General features: G+C 47.3%; 1 protein-coding gene across 3 annotated transcripts in view; it reads right to left on the minus strand.

The window, feature by feature from the left end:
• Positions 1-21,894, minus strand: part of alk (ALK receptor tyrosine kinase) — a 299,200-nt gene that overhangs the window by 12,872 nt on the left and 264,434 nt on the right. For all 3 annotated transcript variants that reach the window (XM_078089066.1, XM_040199092.2, XM_078089067.1), the window contains 13 exons: positions 19,774-19,939; positions 18,291-18,438; positions 10,810-10,920; positions 9,100-9,241; positions 8,031-8,198; positions 7,530-7,628; positions 4,994-5,149; positions 3,836-3,949; positions 1,588-1,774; positions 993-1,083; positions 540-604; positions 328-457; positions 34-131 (listed from right to left, as the gene is read on the minus strand). In XM_078089066.1, coding sequence (XP_077945192.1) covers positions 34-131; positions 328-457; positions 540-604; positions 993-1,083; positions 1,588-1,774; positions 3,836-3,949; positions 4,994-5,149; positions 7,530-7,628; positions 8,031-8,198; positions 9,100-9,241; positions 10,810-10,920; positions 18,291-18,438; positions 19,774-19,939 — 1,675 coding nt within the window. The remainder of the gene's footprint in view (positions 1-33; positions 132-327; positions 458-539; positions 605-992; positions 1,084-1,587; positions 1,775-3,835; positions 3,950-4,993; positions 5,150-7,529; positions 7,629-8,030; positions 8,199-9,099; positions 9,242-10,809; positions 10,921-18,290; positions 18,439-19,773; positions 19,940-21,894) is intronic.

The raw sequence follows: 21,894 nt of genomic DNA on the forward strand, positions 1-21,894 counted from the left end.
ACAGGCTAAATGTGAGGTCACCTGGTGGAGTACCTGTGTATAAATTGGTTCTCCTCCAGATACTGGCAGCCCTTAGCGATGTCTCTGGCCACATTGAGAAGATCCACCATGGTCAGACTGGACGGGTGCTCCTGATCAAATAGATAAACAGAGAAATACCCAGAATGCAATTTTAGAGAACATTTCAGACGCACACATTGTGGTTGTAAAATGAGAGTTTGAAAATCTGAATGAGCCCGCTTGGATCATATGACAAGAACAGTTGTGGCTGAAGGTGGTTCAATTGAATAAATAATGCACTATGCAATGATAACTCGGGCGTCTCACCAGCCGGGGTCGCGTCTCCCTGAGGAAAGACTTGAGGTCTCCTCCGGTCATCAGCTCCAACAGGATGAACCTGGGCATGGCCTGCAGACTGACGCCCACGCAGCGCACGATGTTCTGGTGGCTGAACTTGCTGCAGGGACGTAGAAGCAGCAGAGGATCAGAAGGCTTCGTGTTTGAGAGACAGAATTCTGTTCCTTGTCCAAGTGGCTTACCTGATAATCAGAGCCTCCATGAGGAAGTCCAATTCGTCCTGCTCCGAGCAAACCTCAGGAAGGGTCTGTTATAAATGCAACACAATAGTATTGGTACAAGTTTGATTCATAGCATCAATGCCTGCTCAGCCGCCTCCACCTCTGACTCCATGTGAGCATCACACGTGAGCAAAACCCAGCCCGGTCCATATTAGATTAATATGCCCGAAGCACATTATCATTATCATCACCAGAAAATAACAGCAGTTATTACATTTTGTATCTGGTGCGTCTCCATTTGTGCCATAAAGTCTTCAATTACAAAACAACATGTCTTGTCCCAGGAACAGTGACTCTTGCTACAAACATTGATGCATATAATTTGTTTAGACGTCCCCGTGGATCTCATTTGATTCTATCAAAGTTTGAACTTTCCAAAACAGGAAGAACGAGTATTGATCTGAAGGTCGTCACCTTGACTGCCACTTGCAGGGGGCTCGGTTCCCCCGGTATCGCCACGGCCAGCCCTTCATACACCTCACCAAAAGCACCGTGCCCCAGGCCCCTGGAGGCAGACAAACATTTGTTATTTCATTATGATTGAATTGATATTGAGCTGAAGACTTTGGCAGCAAAAATTTGGTAAATAAATCTATATGCAGAGAAATATTCATGTATTGACAAGAAAAATACTTAAGGTTAGGATTAGGAACCAGAAAGATAAACTGGCAAACAAGAAACAAATGAAAGATTGAGATACATTAATAATAAAAAAGAGCTCTACGAAAATAACTTCCCAGCCGCTGGGATGACTGCCGTAGACTCCTATTTTAGAAGACTTTAATATTTCAGACTTGATTCAAACTGCTTCTTCTTGCATCATTCTTTATTTATGATTCTCTCTATTTAAATAGTCGGCACGAGTGGATTTACATTTCAATTACGTTGAAATGCTCAGTTTGTCATGTTCATTCAGACACGAGATCTCCCCACAGACGGACGTGTCCACAATGTCTTTATGTTCCAGGGACAGTGGTCGTCTGTGGACCTTTGACCTCGGCTCTCGTACCTGGTGAGGGAGATGTTGCGGCGCGGCACTTCCTTCAGGTCGTTGACCGACGCCGTCTTGCCGGCGAAGCAGTAGTTTGGGTTGTAGTCGGTCATGATGGTGGACGCCCGCAGCTTGCTGAGCTTGCAGTCTGGACTCTGCAGCTCCAGCTGGATAGACTGCAGCTCTGTGTGTTTACGTCTGTACACTGAGGGGGGGGGGAATGGAAAGTTTCACTCACTATTAAAAATAAAAACTTCAGTAATTATTCTTCTGCTTGTACAACATCATTTCTTTTCTGAAATGAAATTCCTTTGTGCTCGTAAATTATTGAGTCCCCTCAATCTGCAGCCAGATCGGACTTTCTAAATGATTCACAGACACAATGTTTCCTGGATTTGTAGACGTATAAGGTGAAAGAATCCCACGTGTACGGCAGCAGCACGTATAACAGCACGACAGGCTGCACCTCCTCCCGTCATGTCATCAACAAATCTCTTTCATGTCTGAAGCCTCTACCTGGGCGGGGAAACACATTAGTCGCAGGGAGAATTGTTTATGTGTGTCTGCAAGGAAGTTCTTTATTAACCACCTGCTTTCCAATGGAAGAGTGCAGTCAGCCGCCGGCCGAGCAGCCATCAATCATTAGCGCAATGCGTTCATCGAGGAGGCATTTCCACACCTGCTGCTGCTAATGTGTATGCACTTGCATAGGCGGGAGTCTTGATTTGCGTGTGTGTGGAAGAGATGACGGCCCAACGAGTGCTCGTGTCTGGCTGTAAGAGCCTGTAAGCAGTGGAGCAGACGTATGTGTGCGATGGCCGCGAGGTCCCCTTCAACAACCTGCTGAGGGCCGTCTGAGAGAGACCAGGCTCTTTACAGCTGAGTGTGTGTGTGTCAGAGAGGGAACACGTGTCCTACACACTGAGCGCAGAAGCACAAATACTACGGAAATGTAAAACATTAAAAAAGTACTTCATAGCGCTCAAGTACTGTGAGTAGAAGCGAACCCTTCAGGTCCTGAGCGGATGTTTAGCACACTGTCACCCACACGGAGGGTTTTTAGAGTCGTGTGTGAATCAAAATACTTCCACCATTTGGGCTCTGTGCATAACCACAACCTTGGAATGAAACAATCGAGATGTGCTTCAATTTGAGATGCATGCTCAGTGGATTCAGGTCGGGTGACTGCAGAACATTCCACTTCTTGAAAAACTCTTTGGCTGCTTTAGTAGAATGTCCATCTGCACGGTGAAGCGCTGTCCAATGAGTTTTAAAGCATTTGGATAAATATGAGCAGATTATATTGCCAGAATTCATCCTGCTGCTTTTGTCAGCAGTCACATCATCAACAAATACTTGGGAACGAGTTCCATTGGCAGCCGTGCGTGCCCACGCCATGACACTACCTCCAGCAGGCTTCACTGATGAGGGGGAAGCTTTGGATCAGCAGCAGTTCTTCCTCCTCTCCCAACTCTTCTTTTTTCATCTTTCTGGAACAAGTTGAGCTTTGTCTCATCTGTGCATGCGATGTGTTTGAGATGTTATTTGGCAAAGCTGATGTCCCAGTTTTAGAGGCTCACCACGGAAGAATTCTTCTGTCATCAACCACAGTTGTTTTCCTTGGTCGTTCGGTGTTCCTGAGCTCACCAGTGCTTTCTTTCTATTTGAGAATGTACCCAACAGTTGGTTTGACCACTAATACAGTAGTGATGTTTCCATCTCTCTGATGGTTTGGTCGGATTCTTCAGCCCACTCATGGCTTGCTTCACTGCAAGCAGCAGCTCCTTTCACTGAATATTGAGAGTCGACAGCAACAGATTCCAAATGCAAATCCCACAGTTGAAATTAGCGATGACCTTTCATCGGCTGCTTGTTATTAGAGTAATGAGGGAACAACACAAACCGGGCCATGGAACAGCTGATCAGCCGACTGCTCTTTCAAATAGGGACCACATAATGTGTCTGAATCCTACACCGTTTACCTGATATGGAGGTCAATAAAGCGTCACTCAGTCTGGATTCAAAGCACATCTTAATGGTTTCATTTCAAATCCAATTGTTGCTATGAGGGCGTCATCATATCAGTTAGCATTTATGCAGCATCATGCATCATTTAGTTTGATAGACTAAATAATAAGTGATATTTTAACATAACTAGAAGGATAAACTGGACGAGGTTAAATAAACATGATGGACATTTGACTGAAACCCAGAGTAAATCAAAGCCATCCCTACATGTCGTCTCTTTACTGCCCTCCTGACTTACTGATCATGACCCCGGACACAGTCAGCAGCAGGGCGGCGATGAGGGCGGAGGTGCCCACGGACAGACCCAGCGCCAGGTGGGAGAGAGTCGGCTGTGGATGCAGCAAGGACACCACTGTAAAACAAGGGGAAACAACGATGCCCACAGTTGTTATCTTCTCCCCGAGGAGTGTTAACATGCACATCGCCGCTCGGATCCACACTTAATTAATGATGTGAAAGCGATGACACAACAGAGCTTAGGAGCAGCGACGGCCGGCGCATGTCAATTCCCTTTTCGGGGACGGGAGGGTGACGGGGGGGATCTCATTACACACGTCTGTGCGAAGGGGAGAAAAAAGAATTCTGCACAGAGAGAAAGAGACCGTGGTGAGATTGTGACCTTTTATGACCTGGCGTCTTGCTTATTCTATGACAGATTTGCAAATCGCAGTGCAAGGAGAAACTCTAGGTCATAAAGATATCATTGAAATGGTAATCGCCCCGTTATTTTGCTTGCACATTATTAAGTGACATTCCGCCACATTAATTCACTTCCGATCTACATTCATGTGCTCAGGATCCATCAGAGATTACAAATCATAATTGAAGGGGCAACTTTAGGCCCAGTGAGAGTTTGGTCTACTCTGCTTTGTTGCAGATTAACCCAGGGAGAAGAACCAGCACGTGTGTGAATACCGATTCTTCTTTTAGGGTTTAAATGGTGTAAAGCACAGAGCCAGATGCAGAGCAGCCCATCATGGAAAGCAATCATTGTACGGTGTCCCCACGCGAGTACCAGGTTATCCCGCCCAGGCCGCCCTTTGCGTGATAAGACAAGAGCTTTTATCTGGTTGATAAATCACAGCAGCTAATACTGTTACAGGTTCATACATTTTCTAGTAATTGCTTGACTTATCCTAGGGATCAATCATTATTATGAATGATTAAGCTACAATTAAAAATATAAAAAAAAAACTTTCCTCAGATAAAGATACCCTGTCCAGAGCCTTCCAGGCTTAATTACTTCTGTAGATGAATTCATCAACTGCTCACTGAGTCACAGTCTATTACAGGAACAATTATATTCTGCTTAAGTCCTTTGAGCGGTTAGATAAATTCCACACAGAGAGAAACAGTCGGGTCTTTGCTTGTGTAGGTGCACGTCTGTGTGGCAGACCTGTGGCGTTGATGCAGGACACCCCGTTCGGGTCCAGGACCAGGTCTTCATCGCAGTAGCAGACGATGCCGCCTTTGGTCTCGTGGCATTCGTCGCTCTCGCAGTGGCTGCAGTTCTGCACCGGACTGATGACCACCTCGCCGTCCCCCTCCACAGCTTCAAACACACACACACACACACACACAGCAGCTTCATCTGAGAGGACGCTTCCATACAGTCTATAACAGCAGCAAAGGCCCCTCACAAGGTATATTCTAACTATTTTGATGGTGAGGTATTTGTGAGCCTGCATGTCCAAAGCCTTGTATCTGTAACGCAGCGCCTCAGGATCCTATTGGTGGTCCAGCAGGCCACAGCTCAGGAACAGTGGTTGGCGGCAGCAGGAGAATCGAGCCAGGGAGCGACATCGTGTGGTGCTTCTCCCACCTCAAACTACACGGACGTACTGATCGGAGCTGAATGTGAGCTAATCAGCGGTTGATCTGCGGGGTTCTTGGCTGGAAACCAAAACCCTGCAGACTCTGCTTTCAAAGACACTTTGCTCTCTCGTGTGGCCCAAAATGTTGTTTTACAACACCCAGAACTTAATTCAGCTGAAAAATAAACACTTTTCTGAATTATAAACTACAGCAAGCCCAAGTGCAGACCAGGCCATCGTGAATAAGTAATGTGCTGCCTGTGAAGACTTGTGCTGTTTAGTAAGCAAAGCAAACGCACTCATCTGCAAAATCAGTTTTTTTCTCATCATTCTGTTATCAGCTTTTAACTGCAAATACATAAATGTACCCTAGAAACAGTTTAAAGGCTTCAAAGGATGAATACAAATGTCTCTAGTGTGAACATGTGTGTCTCAAGTACACATGAATACCCATCCACACCCACTCGTACTAGTGAGTACTCCTTTGTGACACTGGAACGAGGAAGCTGGCCATGTTTTCTGTAATTAATTGAACAAATATTTCTGATAGTTGGAATGGAAGGGGGCGGGGGGGGGGGGGGGGGGCTAAAACAAATACGCGGAAAATACAGAAAACGAAACATAACAACACAAAACAAGTAGTCCACACTCAACGTGGAATTCAAAGTAGTTTGAATTACAAAGAGTAGTTGAAGAAAGGACAACAAATGGCCACTAGTTTAAATGTCTTCCATAACCAACTGAGGGCTGTAGACCTTCATAGACGCAAGGTTTGTTCCTGGGGTTTTACTGCAGCAGCAGCTTTTCCTTTCATGGGGGGGGGGGGCTCTGCTGGCCTCTAACAGGACTGTTTCCTCGGGTCCTGCACAGTGCGTCCTGTCTGTGCTCAGTGGCTTAGGGCCCGGCACTGCGATCCGGTTGCCCATGTCGACGGTAAGTCTTATTTTTGATCCTCTTTTCGGCTTTACCGATGAACATGGCAGGCTTGTCCGCCATCACCTGCTGCTTTTTGAGCTGCAGAACGTGCACCTCAAGCTGAGGGGGGGGGGGGGGGGGGGGAGGGGGGGGATTACCGGCGTAGGCATTTGGGATTGCAACTTCAAACAGCAAAAGCCACTGACCCTCACCTTCACACAGAGGATGTGCTTTCGACGTAGCACATTGCAGATATTACTAATTGATAGTCAGCCCTGTGTGAGATAAAGACTTAGGCCTTGTGTAAAATCAGAGAATATCCCTCGTTTCATGGACTCACATTTCTAGTTGAATTCATAAACCTTAATCTGCTGATGAATAGTCGGATCCAGACCAAACATTTCTGAGGGTCTTTATTATCTGTCCCGAAATGGGATGCTTTAGGTATTTGGGAATTTGCCTGAGCACGGCAGAGTCTCAACATCAGCGGCTCTAGTGTTTAAAAAGGAATCTCCTTTTCGAAGGAACGACTCAGGCAGTGAAGCTGGAATGTTTAACCAGCCACAATAACAACGTGTGGTTTGAAATGAACAATCACCTTTTCAGTTGACGTCTCAGCTGAGAATCACTGAGAAGTCATGAAACGCGGAGGAGTGGGAGCTGCGGACAGCGTCGCTCCTGTTGGAGAGATATCGATGCGTGCTTTTCTACAGCCCGCTGGATGAAAGACTAATCCAAAAAGCACTTCAATTTCTATTTCCCGTTCCCCCCCTTTTGTCTATTAATCTTTTGTATACAGCCGAGTGATACATGGGTGGTCACTTCCGTCAGACTGTGTTTCTAGTACCTGTCAAGTTCAAGTGAACGTCTAACAGGTCTACACCAGATGGACTTATTGAGCGGTTCCTCCTCTCTATCCAGAGGCGCTTTAATCATATAATCTGGGTCTGTCTTCTGTCAGAATGGAAAACTCCTAACCCTGATACGGGCTGCGTTTACAATATCCTCTCTTTGATTTGACTGCGTGAGCCAACTCACTCTGATCCTGCTGTAAAGATCCGTCAGGATTATGTGACGTGATCGCTCTTGTTTGGCAACAAGAACTCATTTAAAAATGTTGATTAAACAGAAATCACTAAAAAGCCATCAGCTGTTGAATGGAACCGTCTTGGCAGCAGACGGGCCGCTGAAGCGTCACGTTACCTTTCAGCGGGTAGAGGAAGGGCTGTCCCTCGGGACCCAGGAAGGAGGTGCCGTCGTCCCCGTCGTGTTTGGGGTTGTTATCCACGGAGGTGTTACCGCCTAGAGACCAGGTGGGCAAACAGGGACAACACCTAAATGACACAGGCTGTATTCCAGGGGGAAAGAGCCACAACAGCTACAATGAGCCTTACCACACCAATCACACTCAGTCCCTCCTGCCCACGCACTTCACATGTCACATATTTCGTCCTTGTGTGTCACAACGCACTTTAATGGAACAGTTATTTGCATATTTGTCACCCTTTTTGCCATTCTCATATTGTTATTGTTTATAACGGCGTCTTTTCATGCCTTATGCTGTGTACTCCCATCTGTTGTTATGACCCAGTTGTCTATCTTATAACACAAACACACTAATTAATGGTGTACAGTACAAGCTGATACACGGTGGGAATACCTTGATACTAAACGCTAAAATCCTCACAGAGCTCTTGGACTGACCTCTGTAGCCTCCGCCGGCGCCCCCCGACATACAGCCACCTCCGCCGCCCCCGAAGCCGCCGCGGGTCTGCCAGAACTTCTGACAGGCCTGCCCCCCCTGGCCTCCGAGCACCAGCGGCCTGCCCCCCTGACTGACCGGAGTCCGGTCATTCCAGCCGCCGCCGCCTCCTGTCGCCAAACACAACACACCTTTGAGGCCCGGCAGAGGGATGGAGGGAATCAATGTGTGTGTGTGTGTGTGTGTGAGAGAGACAGAGGAGGAAATGTATATATTAAAGGTGCACACACACACGCCTCAGTATTTTCCCCACACAAGCATCAATCCCCTATTAGGGAAAAGAATATAGGTGTGAGCAGAGGCCGGACAAATGAAATACTTTAAAAGAGACCTGGTAACACAAGATTAAAATTATAGCTAATAAAGCTCCCACTGTTCCCTCCCATATTCTCTAACAGCAGAAAATGTAATTACCCCCCGACCCCCGATCCCGCCCCCCGCGTCCCTCCCACTCTGGCGCCTGAGAGATAGAAACAAATGAAAAAAAATACACATCTCGCCACACTGGCAACAAAACCCGCCAGAGCTGCTAAATATTTCATTTTTCACTCACCGAGCTTCCTCAAAAGGAAACCTTGGGCTCTGCGACGACGCAAAAATCAATAACTTTTGTTTTCTGGGCTGCGTGTCGACTCCGAGCACATGAATAATGCAGCCTGCGGAGGCCACGGATGGAACATTCCGCCGTGTAGTCCTGGCGAGCCGTGACGAGGGACCCGGTGCTGCGTGTGAACAGTCATGAGCGGGGCCAACAAACGGCCAAGTGCAACCGTTTACACCTTCCAGGTAGATGGATGTGTTTAGGAGCACAAGTGGATTCACGCTAAATGTGAAGCTACTCGTTAGTGCGCATGTTGACATGTTGGTCATGTGATCACCTCAGGCGCCGGCTCCCTGGAACAAGCTCTCTCGCTTACACGCACGTGCCCTGTGTGTGTTGCGTTTTGTTGCAGACGCACAGCACACATGCAAGCCGCACCAACACAAGGAGGAAAGCTGCTGGCAGCGTACCTGCAGCGTTTGACTTCCCGCTGCGCCCCGGTTGGCTGGGGTCATAGTCCATCTGCTCCAGCTGGGTCTCTGATAGGCTGCTGTAACCCCGGCCGCCTCCCCCAGCAGCGATGATGAGGGGGATGTACACTCCTTTGTCCACCTGGGTGATTATTGTCGTAGGGTTGGATTAATGTGGGGGCGTCTGCGGAGGGAAATGCCCTATCTCCTGTCTTTCTAAGAGTTAGAGGACAAGATGAAGACCCGCTCCGGTTTGTGTGATAATTATGACGCTGGTGCTACTAGTTGGTTACTTTAGATAAGCATCCAGCTACTCCGGCCCCGGCCCAAGAAAACTAAGTGTGCCTACCAGCCGCTCCGAAGCTCATCTTGTCTGATTAATGCCTATAAACACCCAAGTATTCAATGCCATACTCAACATTTTTTCCACATAGTATAATCTGTACATGTTTTAATATCTTTTTTTGTATATCCTTTTCTAGGATGTACTTTACTCTGACTTTTGTTTTATTTTTTCAACATAAAGTACTATACACCATGATCCCTTTGCACCTTTTTTTTGACCTTCCAGACCAAACGCCACCAAGCTGCCTCGGGGACAAGAAAGCCGAGAGCTGAGGTGGAAGCTACAGTAACTCAGCGAGGACCGATCCACTGGTGGCTGTATGACGTCCAATGCAGAAAAGAAATGAGATTTCATGCAAACTTAGAAATGGAAGGTCGGTGACCATTGAGAGGAGCTGCACTCTATAATTATACCACGACTCTTGGTGCTTTCTAATGAGAAAGTTTTGGTTAAAATATCAGCAAAATGATCTACTCACAGTTTTTGTTTCTGCTGTGTACATTACTTATTCATCTCATTACAAATTGTGGCATTTTTAATGAATTTTCTTCTTCTTTGAGATTGGATATTATGTCAAAAACAAAGACCACAATATGACAGTTCTTCACCTTTTTTTGCCAAACTACAGTCGGACTTTTAATTGCATTTTTTGTCAGGTGGGACCTTTTATGAGACACCATACTCAAACTTCTTTTTGGACATATTATATTAGAGCTCTTTATGACGTACAATGAATTTCTTAATATGATTTGATGAAATATTCTATATGTTATACTATGACTATTTAAATGTACTATAACATTGACTTAATGACATGGTATATGTGCACCTTTTTGTGACGTTTTATATTATGACTTTTTCTTACTTTATTACTTCCTTTAGCGACACATATGAAAGACTTTCTTGAAATACCATGCTGTGACCTTTTGAGATATGTGCAATAACCTTTTAAATAACATTTTATACCTTGATTTTATGACATTCTAAAAGAGGATTCCTGAGGACCCAATACACATACATATAATAAAACCTAATATACTATGCTATATATACTGATGACATATTATACTATTTTTCTTGTATCTCTTTATATTCATAGAGTGTAACATCACACACACATCTCGGTAGAATTTTCAACTACAGTCCGGCAAATGTAATGCTCCAAAAGACACATGAAATACGGCACATCACTCTGGAGGGTGAAAAACTAGAGTAATTATTAGTATTTTTTCAGATTTCCTAGATATAGCAAAGTTTTGGTTTTCATACGTTCCTCTGGTCACAATGAACGTAACTTGCTAAAATCTCTAGATATTACGTGCCGTTTCAAAACAATGCGTGGCATTGCTGCAGCGTGTTCTCACCTTGAACACATAGGTGGCGCCGCCCCCTCCTCCTCCGCCCCCTTTCACTTGGGTTTTGTTCACCATCGGGCCGCTCTGTTCGAGGCAGATCCGATTCAGCATGCCGTTGGACTGCAAGGAGGGAGAGAGAGACGTTGTCACGGTGTGGTTCACTTCATGTTATATTTTGTAGTTTTCTGCCACTTGTGTCCCCGGGTAACTTCACTTCCTGCCTTGTCCCGTTGTTCCCTGTGATTGTTTAATAGTTTCCACCTGTGTCCAATCACCTGCACCTCCCTTGTGTATTTAAGCCGTGTGTCTCCTGTGTCACTTGTCGCGTCATTGTCTTTAGCCACGCATGTCCTGTTCTTGTCTTTCGTCCTGGATCTCTGTAGTTTTTTGCCTATGTGCTTTTGCCCCCGGTTCCTGTGTTTTTGACCTTTTTGACTATTAAAGTGTTTTGTTTTGGAAAAGTCTGCGTTTGAGTCCTGCCTCCCACCCGCAACCCTGACAGAATGACGCGACCAAGAAAGGACTCAGCAGAGTTTTTTCCCTTGGACGAGTTCAGGGGAACCCGTCTAGCAATGGGCGGTCCACGGAGTCTCCAGCGGGCTGCCCGTAGTGGGGGAACGGTCCTCCCGGGGGTTCCAGCTGGGTACTTGTACTACTCCGTCTCCCCATCTGGAGCCCTCAGTAGGCATCTGGGTCACCATCCGCCGCCCCCCACATGGTCCCCAGAGGAGGAGACCATTTCGTGGTCGTCTGGCGGCGATTCGCACTGGGAGCGGGTAATGGACCTTGCGGTCCGACTACAGGCCACCTATGCTCCCCACGCTCGGCCGCAGCGCACTATGTCCAGCGCTGGGCCGCAGCGACGTCCCGACCCCGCTCGGTCGCAGCGCAAGATGTCCAGCGCTGGGCCGCAGCGACGTCCCGACCTCGCTCGGTCGCAGCGCAAGATGTCCCGCGCTGGGCCGCAGCGACGTCCCGACCCCGCTCGGTCGCAGCGCAAGATGTCCCGCGCTGGGCCGCAGCAGATTCCCGTCCCGGCCTCCCGACCCAAGCCCCCGACCCCCGAGCCAGTGCCACGATCCATGTCCCCGACCCCCGAGCCAGTGCCACGATCCATGTCCCCGACCCCCGAGCCAGCGCCACGATCCATGCCCCCGGTACCAGCACCACGTTCCATGCCCCCGACCCGACCAGTACCGGCCCCACGTTCCATGCCCCCGACCCGACCAGTACCGGCCCCACGTTCCATGCCCCCGACCCGACCAGTACCGGCCCCACGTTCCATGCCCCCGACCCGACCAGTACCGGCCCCACGTTCCATGCCCCCGACCCGACCAGTACCGGCCCCACGTTCCATGCCCCCGACCCGACCAGTACCGGCCCCACGTTCCATGCCCCCGACCCGACCAGTACCGGCCCCACGTTCCATGCCCCCGACCCGACCAGTACCGGCCCCACGTTCCATGCCCCCGACTCGGCCAGTACCGGCGCCACGCTCCATGCCCCCGACCCGACCAGTTCCGGCGCCACGCTCCATGCCCCCGACCCGACCAGTTCCGGCGCCACGCTCCATGCCCCCGACTCGGCCAGTCCCCGCTCCGAGACTCTCAGCCATGACCCCGACGCCCCCAGTCTCCGCTCCGAGACTCATGGCCCCGACGCCCCCAGTCCCCGCTCCGAGACTCAGATTCCCTCCCTCCCGCCCTCCCGTTGGTAATTTGAGGGCCGTCTGGGATCCGGCCCTTAAGGGGGGGGCTATGGGGTGGGTTATGGGGGGGGCTGAGCCGCCGACTGCGGAGGTGTTCCGTGTCCCCGAGCCGCCGCCGACTGCGGACGTGTTCCGTGTCCCCGAGCCGCCGACGACTGCGGACGTGTTCCGTGTCCCCGAGCCGCCGACGACTGCGGACGTGTTCCGTGTCCCCGAGCCGCCGACGACTGCGGACGTGTTCCGTGTCCCCGAGCCTCCGACGACTGCGGACGTGTTCCGTGTCCCCGAGCCGCCGACGACTGCGGACGTGTTCCGTGTCACTGAGCCGCCGACGACTGCGGACGTGTTCCGTGTCCCCGAGCCGACGACGACTGCGGACGTGTTCCGTGTCCCCGAGCCGACGACGCCGCCGACGACTGCGGACGTGTTCCGTGTCCCCGAGCTGGAGCCGCCGCCGACTGCTGCGGACGTGTTCCGTGTCCCCGAGCTGGAGCCGCCGCCGACTGCTGCGGACGTGTTCAGTGTCCCCGAACTCGAGCCGCCGCCGACCCCCCCGGAGGATTCCCGTGTCCCCGAGCCTGCCATGCCAGAGACGTTCTGGAGCCGGCCAAATGACCGTCCGCCGGGCCGACCACCGGAGGCTCCCCGGCAGTGTGCCTATCCGCCAGGCCGACCCCCAGAGGCTCCCCGGTCGCCTGGCCGCCCGCCGGGCCGCCCGCCAGAGTTTCCTGGGTGGCCCGACCATTGTCTCTGGTTTCCCTCCCCCCCACCCCTTGTTTCGCTCTAGTGTGAGCCGCCTGGAAGTCGGCCCTTAAGGGGGGGGTACTGTCACGGTGTGGTTCACTTCATGTTATATTTTGTAGTTTTCTGCCACTTGTGTCCCCGGGTAACTTCACTTCCTGCCTTGTCCCGTTGTTCCCTGTGATTGTTTAATAGTTTCCACCTGTGTCCAATCACCTGCACCTCCCTTGTGTATTTAAGCCGTGTGTCTCCTGTGTCACTTGTCGCGTCATTGTCTTTAGCCACGCATGTCCTGTTCTTGTCTTTCGTCCTGGATCTCTGTAGTTTTTTGCCTATGTGCTTTTGCCCCCGGTTCCTGTGTTTTTGACCTTTTTGACTATTAAAGTGTTTTGTTTTGGAAAAGTCTGCGTTTGAGTCCTGCCTCCCACCCGCAACCCTGACAGACGTCAGCTCACCATGAAATTGCTTTCATGCGCGTCGGTTGGGTGTGAGAGGGCTCAGCAGCCTCCAAACTCCCAGGCCTTCCGCACTATAATGCTGAGCAAAAAGCTTGCAGAAATATCCAGATGAGCATCTGAGAGGACGAATGTTCCCTTTGTCAGACAATTCCAATGAGATTGGAGTCTTTACTAATTTCCTGTTCACATGACTGTAAATCTGTTACGCTATTGTAGAAGAGCTTCCTGTGCTCAGTAATGGATTCATGTTTTTGACTGGGAAAGTCATCTCTGCAGCCGATTTATTTGCAGTTTAAAAAACCTAAATGGAGGAAATGAGCCTAATAGCTTGGACAAAAAAAAAATCATGAAAAACATACTGTATAGGTAATTATGTAAATGTTTTTCTAAGATTTTAAATGTTGTTTACACAATTTATATTGATTAACTGTGGCGTCGTTCACGTTACCTTTTTACAACGTACCTGAAACAAGTCATCTTTTTCATCTTGTGTTGAAAAAGTCAGAGCTGCTAAATCATTGAGTAATTCACTAATAATGATTATTGTAATGAAAAGGTTTACATTTCTTTTTATGACGGTTCTTCTGACTCTAAATCACACATAAATGTACCCATGCAGTTGATGATACTGTAGAGACACAGCATGGTGGACTCTGGATGAGCCACCCACTCTGTACATATGAAGAGCTCATTCTGAATCATTCTCAACCTACAAGTGAGACAAAATAAAAAGGTGCTCTTGAGAGCAGAGAGAGATGTCACCACTGCTTCGCAAAGTAAAGGTCTTCACTTTGTCCCCGGCTCATATACTTCCAGTGGTCCAGTGCCATTGGCTCACTCGAATCCTGATGCCCCATTGCTGAAAACTAACAAGGCCACTCTTGGAAGACAGCTTTTCACGAACACACTACATGCATCCTGATGGAATGAGACTTGTTGAGGAACTGAAAGGGTAAGGCTAGACTTTTGGAGAGATTGCTTGGGCTGTGCTCAACGAAGCGATGCAGGAAGGAGGAAACCGCAAGAGAAGAGATGTGTTTGATGTGGGCCAGAAGACATCGGTCAAGAATGCTGAGAGATGCAGTCGTGGTTCAGCAATTAGCCCTCAATGGAAATACATTTCCCAGGGACGTGGTGCTGCGCAGATGGACCGACAGCAAAATAACCGTGACAACGTTCTACATTCAGTGGAAGTAAAGCTTCAGGACAAGCAGCTGGTTTCAACATGTGGAGAGACATGCTCGCCTCACCATTCTGAAATGTTGTTGGGGAGCTGAAATGACTCGTACGCTCCTACATAAGAAATGGGGCACTCAAATTTGGACTTGGTGCATCAGCATCCATGCTCAGTAGGTGCACATGCTTTTACACGTTGTAATGGAGTAAGTGCTTTTGCAGGATGAGGAACACTGTGTTTAAGGACATTCCAAGAGTCCGTTAAGTTCCTGGGACCATCCTGAGATCTACCAGCAAAATAACGCGGCAACATGGAATCAGAATACGAACCATCGCCGAGCCGTAAATGATTTGTGTGATACTTCTGATCTACATCAAATGGGGTGAAATCCAGCCTGCTTCCCCCTTGCAGGCACAGTTGCATGCACACGGTGCAGATTAGCCAGGAGTCTGGCTGGAAGATTGCTGTACCGGAGCCAAAAGGATATTGTCAACTGGAGCTGACAACTGATGAAAAAAGTATGCCTATAATCAATACGATGAATGGGTGTTGACCATGTTGCTCTCATAATTGAATAAGCATAAAGATATATCCTTGATTTCTACACATTTTAGCTCCTCCATATCTTCAACTCCTTCTGACTGATTTTGATATTCACATATTTGTCATCACAAACTGTAAGGCTGCAAGTGTTCGAACCGGCCATCTTCCACACTGTCTCAGCCTTGCCAAATAATTAAATTGCACAGTAATGTGTAATCTACAAACCTGTAAAATCAGAGTGAGGAAGAGCAAGAGGACGATTGTCGAAGCTGACTATGATGATAATAAAGACTATGATGATGATTAAACAGAATATGAACACTTGAGAATAGATTTTCAGTATGTCAGTGTAATAGGAATATAATAAGAGTTTGTGATGATATGATCATCAGTCAAATACGTGTATGAAAGAGGTGTATAATACTAATGTATTAAGAGTTCTGGTCATATTAATTCATTTTTTAAATTATTTTGATTACGGATCCCTGTCATTGAACGATGTAACCTTTCACCTTATTTTGAAATATCTAAAAAAAAAGAGACTTTTTCAAAATACCCAATAACAATTTTCCACTTTGGGAGGAAGCAATCAGGCTTTTCTTATTTTCTGTTCATACTAAAGACACTGTGATTCGTATGTAACCCCCATCATTGTGAGCCAGTGTGTGCCTCTAAGTTATTCAGGTGACGTACTTGAAAGCGAGTCAAAGTCTACATAAAGGATGAAGCGAGGGTGGATGGCATCTAACAAGTGTAGGACATTCACCCAGGAGACCACTGTTCATGTCCAGACAGGGAAGCCACCAGGACTTTGAAGTACAATAAGTCAGGCTATGTACTAACTAACCCCAAATACGTCAGCAGTTTTTCCAACCTAAACCTCTTTCGATATCATACAATACAAACCTTTAAATGCATTTAGTGAACATTGTGACCGTGGACTAGTTGTCCTTTGTATTGCTTTTTATTGCTTTAACCAGATAAGGTCAAAAATAAGATGGCAGAAGATCTCTCTGTTTGGCCATCTTGTAGCTGTCTTTGCATAACAAATTGCTGATACTAATATTCATTTCATATTACAATAAAAAGTGGTGTCATGTCATCCGTCCTCCGAAATGTTTTAATGTGCAGATGAATATATCAAGGACAGAGGTGTGTACTATCCCAAGGAGGGAAGAACAACCGCCTGTGTGTGAATTCCAAATAAAGGAGCGAGTTGTATTCATCAAACAATTGAAGGGTCGGTTCGGAAAGTCAGTCCCTCGCAAAACGTTAACTTCCTCGCTCGCGAGGTTAGTCTCTGCTCGCGCTCGAAGGTGTTTTCTACGCGCTCGTTGTTTTTCTTTTTGACAGTAAGGGGGCGGAGCCAGTCACCATGGTATCTACATCTGATTGGTTGTAACCCCGTCTTTGGATTGGCTGGAGTGATGCATTCACACAACTATAGAAGCCCATTTCCACACTAATGTAAGGGGATAGAAAATCGAAATTATGAGATAAAACGTTGTCAAAAAACAAAGACTGACAGACCGGTCTGCGAGCTGGACGCATTGCTCTTAATGTGCCGGTAATGATGTTAAATGATGGTTGTAGCTGGTTGTCATCTACGGTCCACTACGATTACTGAGTGCAAGCAAGCCTAGAAAAATGTCTCGACACGCGCAAGGACGCAAGGAGGTGTGAAAAGCGACGCAAGGGACACGCAAGGGGGTCTTGCGTCTGCGTCGCTCTGAAAACACAGAAGCATAAACTAGGCTCATAAATAAATCATAAATGAAATGTTGCATGCAGCAGTAGCTGCTCACCCTGAGCTAACCAGCAGCCTGCTACACAACAAAGGAGCCACGGACAGTGAGCATCAACACACAAAAGCTTTCCTTAAACACGCGCCTTGAATGACCCATCAAACTAATAAGGGGGAAAAGGGCACTGCCAACCGGTCTGCAGGCCAGATCGCTAATTAGCTGCTCAGCCAAAGCTTAACAGCATGTACGTGTTCCCGTCCAGTTGGATGCTGGTGGGATCCTTACTCAAACAATGTGTTATCATGTCCTTTGTCTTTTCCTTGACTTCAATGGGAAACGTCATCAGGTCAAGGAAAAATCTGAAGGACAGTTCATAAAAAAAGTATGAAAAGATGGAATCCTTTATTCCACCTTTATAAGGAGCAGGCTACGGGGAACAAACTCCCACACAACAGAATCATAATCACATCTCCTAAGAAGGATATTTTCAATCTACCAGAGTGCAGAGTTTAACAGCGACGGCTGAATGCTGCTTTGCTCCAAGTGTAGCTGGAGCAAAGCAACGCAGGACGCTCATATCTCCTTTCCCTTCGTAAGGGACGATCCCCTGTACCCTGTGCTCAAGGAGATAGCAAAGAGCACTGAAGCAGCCTTCCTCAGCATTTAGATTATTCAACTCGCTCTTATCACTGAGAAACTGCCACTTAGAAACTTACAGGTCATCTCGCTCAGTGAAAAACCTGCCAAAGCAGAAAAGGCTCTTCGACCACAGCAACTGTCTGCACATGACACGTAGGCCGCAGCGCAGGTCGTTTCTCACCAGCACTCTGGCAGCGCTGCAAGCTGCTGTCAATCAAACACAGACAGGTACACGCCCCTCCAGCCAGCTGAGACGGATAGCACAATTTTCTTCATACGACCCTTTTTCTTCCTTTTATTCATAGCAACACAAAATATATACCGGTATATATATATATATATATATATACCAGATTTTTTTGAGATAACAAAATATAAGACAGCTTATAGAAATGGAAAATATAGGTTCAACTCTTAAATTGAATTTTGCAGCCATTTAAAAAAAGATGAAGAAATTGAATCAGTAATATAATACTTACGTTGGGGCAGGCGTCCTCTCCTTGCTGTCCCACCAAGATGTAAAGCAGCTCGCCCCTCCGAAGCAGGAAGTCCCCTGTGATGCAGACACCATGTGACCTGCTCATGGCCAGCACGCTCCGACCCCCGGCTGCCCCGTAGGCTGTGACCCTGTGGTGTGACGGAACAGATGACACACATATTAAACGGCTCATTAGCTGGACGATCACCCTAATGATGCAGTTTATTTCATTCAGTGTTTCCGTTTGGTTTCAGCTAGTTTGTTAAGGAGGATGGATGTATTGAATATTGCAATCCGAGCAGCAAGTATGTATCAGAAGGTAAAAAAACAACAGAGCGGATGAGCATTCTTCATGTATTCTACCTGCTATTTAACGAGTGCACAAAATCAAATAACCGCCAACATTAATTTGGGAGCTTGCAAACACACTCTTCACCCTGCTGAGCGCTTCTTTATTAAAAAAACAATTTGACTTAAGATGGAAGAAAACAATGTGCATAGACTGCAAAGTCAATGGGCACACACACCGCAGAAGACTCATTTTAAATGCTCCAGCTGTATTGAAAGGAAAAAAACAACAACAAAACATTTGATTGTTTCGTTGGTAACGCTTTGATATTTGTCTTCCCCGGTGGGGGTGCGTGCTGGGGAGAAAGAGCACGCGCGCTGCCCGGTGTTCAGTTGCTACCTCAGCTGTTTGCTAATGACTTTTGGGAGATGCAGAACGCATATTCATATTGGTGACCGTCTGTTGGCTTTATTGAGCGGCTCCGCCCGCTAAACCAGGCCGCCTCAGGACCACAGTTCTGGAGTTGTGTGCGCAGACAGAAGGTGTTTTTCTCAAACGCAGATATGTGTTAAAACAGGGCTGTCCACGCAGTTGTTAGTTTGGTATTTTCAGACTCAAGAGTTTTGGCTCAGCTTAGTGGTGTGTTTTTTTTGAGTCGATGCGGGAGGCTCCAAAACGTTTTTTTTATTAGTTTTGAACCATCCAAGACAAATACAAGTTGGACGCCTCCCGTTGTCATGAATGCCTCCAAAAAGGTTTATTGATATTAAAGCATTAATCCTAGAGCAGTACAACGTTTAAGGTCAAGGTGCTGCAGCTGATGTTTAATGTATTTTGAAGCCTTACAGCCCTCCAACATACGAGTGGGTGGTTTGGGGGAGTGCGGAGTGACTCATGCTATTTAGCAGCCATTACTACAGCATCTGCTCCTTCCTGCAAGGATCTGATAGGGATATTTCTCTGCTTGCTTGTGGAAGATTGATGTCACGCTGATGCGCAGAGGAGTGTAGGGGGGCGTGAGGAAGATGGTGCATTGTTACAAAAGCTGTAAGTTTCACAGTCTGATGCCTCAGGTTAAGTTTATATTCTACAGGGTTTGTGGATGCGCCGATAACGATCAGCAATGTGTTGGGTGTTGTATGAAAATCTGTTTCCAAATAATGCTATGATGTTTGAACGAGGCCAACGGCCCTACCTGTAGGAGCCGGTTTTGGGGATCTGCCACATTTGAATGCCTTTGAAGGGCCCCCGGGTGCCTACGGTCACGTTGACGTTGCTCTTCCTGTAGGAGTTGAGGCATTGGGTGGGAGTGGGGCCTTCTGGGCCCACAGCCCCGCAGGTATGAAAAGTCCATTTTTTGACTGCACATGTAGATGAAAAAGGATAAACGTTAAGCTCCTGTGGAGTAAACAGCTGTACAAGAAAATATTCAGTGACAAATGCAGGTAAAGAGAATTAAAGATGACAGAGTTGATGAAAAATTCAGCACGCAGCACAAAGTCATTGCTGCTCTATTTGTCCCGCATTCATCCTACTTCAACATCCCCCTCCGCTCCACTTCCCCAGCAATGAAAGCGGGTATGAAGAAAGACGCTGATTGTTGGAAAGGCAAGCTCTGAACTGGAAGCTACTCGTTTACGGGATCATATTCACGACAGCAGCGTGGGGACACGGTGACAGGATCACAGGTGACGAGCATTTCTCCTCATTTTCCGTGTAATCCCACGCGGCGGCGCTAATTGGAGCTCTTTTTACTGTAATTAGCACAAGATTAGTCTTGTCAGATGGACGTGGAAGGACTTAATGCTGCTGAAGTCCTCATTTAAGGCTTGCAAGGAGACAGCAGTGACGAAGACACCCGGCTGTGAGGCATCTCTCCCTCTTCATACCCTTACGGCTGACCGGACTGTGAATGCTCTGAAACTACTTATTGATTCAAGAGCAGGGCTGCAAATTTCACTCCAAAGTCAAAGTGCAACACAACAACTCACATGATTTCTTTCAGAGCCTCTGAGTTGCTGCTTAAAGCCAATGTGACACGGTTTGTGATTACATACAATACAGAATGGTCTTGCTATTTATTTTTTGCAAGCACAGGTGCAGTGGCAAAGTGATTAAATGGAGACAGGATAAGCAGGACAGAGAAGAGACGGCGTGTGATTATTCTCAGCAGTGCTTAGACTCATGACTTAGATTTACGATGCTCTCAGTGCAACACCTTTCCCTGTTAGAGCGGCCTGTGAGGCACCTATTAGACTTAATCCCGCCATCTACCAGGATTTCTTGCACACTTTCTCTGAGGAAAATGGCGGCCTGAAGCTGGTATTTTTTGCAATGGAGTGCGACTGTGTGCTTCCCTATGTGTACCTTTGAATAACACTATTTTATTACACGCCATTTTGTCATTGATTATATAGAGTTGGGTTACGGAGAGAAATTGTGCTTTTACAGGAAAAGTAGTAAAGTATAGAAAAAGCAGTCATCCCGGGTGTACGAGTGATGATGACAGCATAACTGCTGAAAACCCGTTTTAAGCATCCTATTGGTCAGTCTGATCCTCCCGATTGTTGGGTCCAAGGGCATCCAATAAGGCATCTAACGTAATTGCTTTATACTGAGGTCCATTATGTCTCCATCCCATTCCTGTTTCCAACTCATCAAAAACCAAATGAATCCCATCACATTGGGATCTTTTTCTGCAAGTTGCGCCCTGCTGGCCAGTAGAGATTATGCATGTTCTGCACTGGCTTCTCTTTTCAAAACCAGAGGTCTACGCGCGGTACCAAGAAAAGGGATGTCTGGCTAATCCTAGCGCTTGAATTCAACACAGATTGCAATTATAACGAAGCCTCTGTCTTTATTTTAGGATTGCGTATCAGTTTTGAGTTACATTCGTCTTCATAACAAGTTCTGGTTTAGGCAACACAACCACTTTAGTTGGGCTTAGGAAGGAGCATGGTTGACGTTAACTTGATTGGTCGACGGCTCCAGGGACTATTGAGTCAACTGACGTCACTAACGAATAAAAGTGTTAATAGCTGCTGAGTTACCGGTAGTCAGGTCAACGTTTGGTTGGCTTCGTACGAGTCGGCTGAGAGATCCGGTTGTGTCTCTTTTTGAGTTTGCTTAAGTTCCGAGAGGCCATTTAAAGCTGCCCCTCAAACACTTTGAAACATCACAATTGTAGAAGCACAATTTGGAGTTCAGCCTGGTCTTAGCGAAAGTAATCTCACAGTAAAAATAGAAAATGGAGTGGGGGTGTACTGGAGCCTGGCTCCCATCCAGCAAAAGTAAATCGATCTCTCGAGTCAGTATT

The sequence above is a fragment of the Gasterosteus aculeatus genome, chromosome 15 (assembly GCF_964276395.1).
Source record: "Gasterosteus aculeatus chromosome 15, fGasAcu3.hap1.1, whole genome shotgun sequence".
Taxonomy (NCBI): Eukaryota; Metazoa; Chordata; class Actinopteri; order Perciformes; family Gasterosteidae; genus Gasterosteus; species Gasterosteus aculeatus.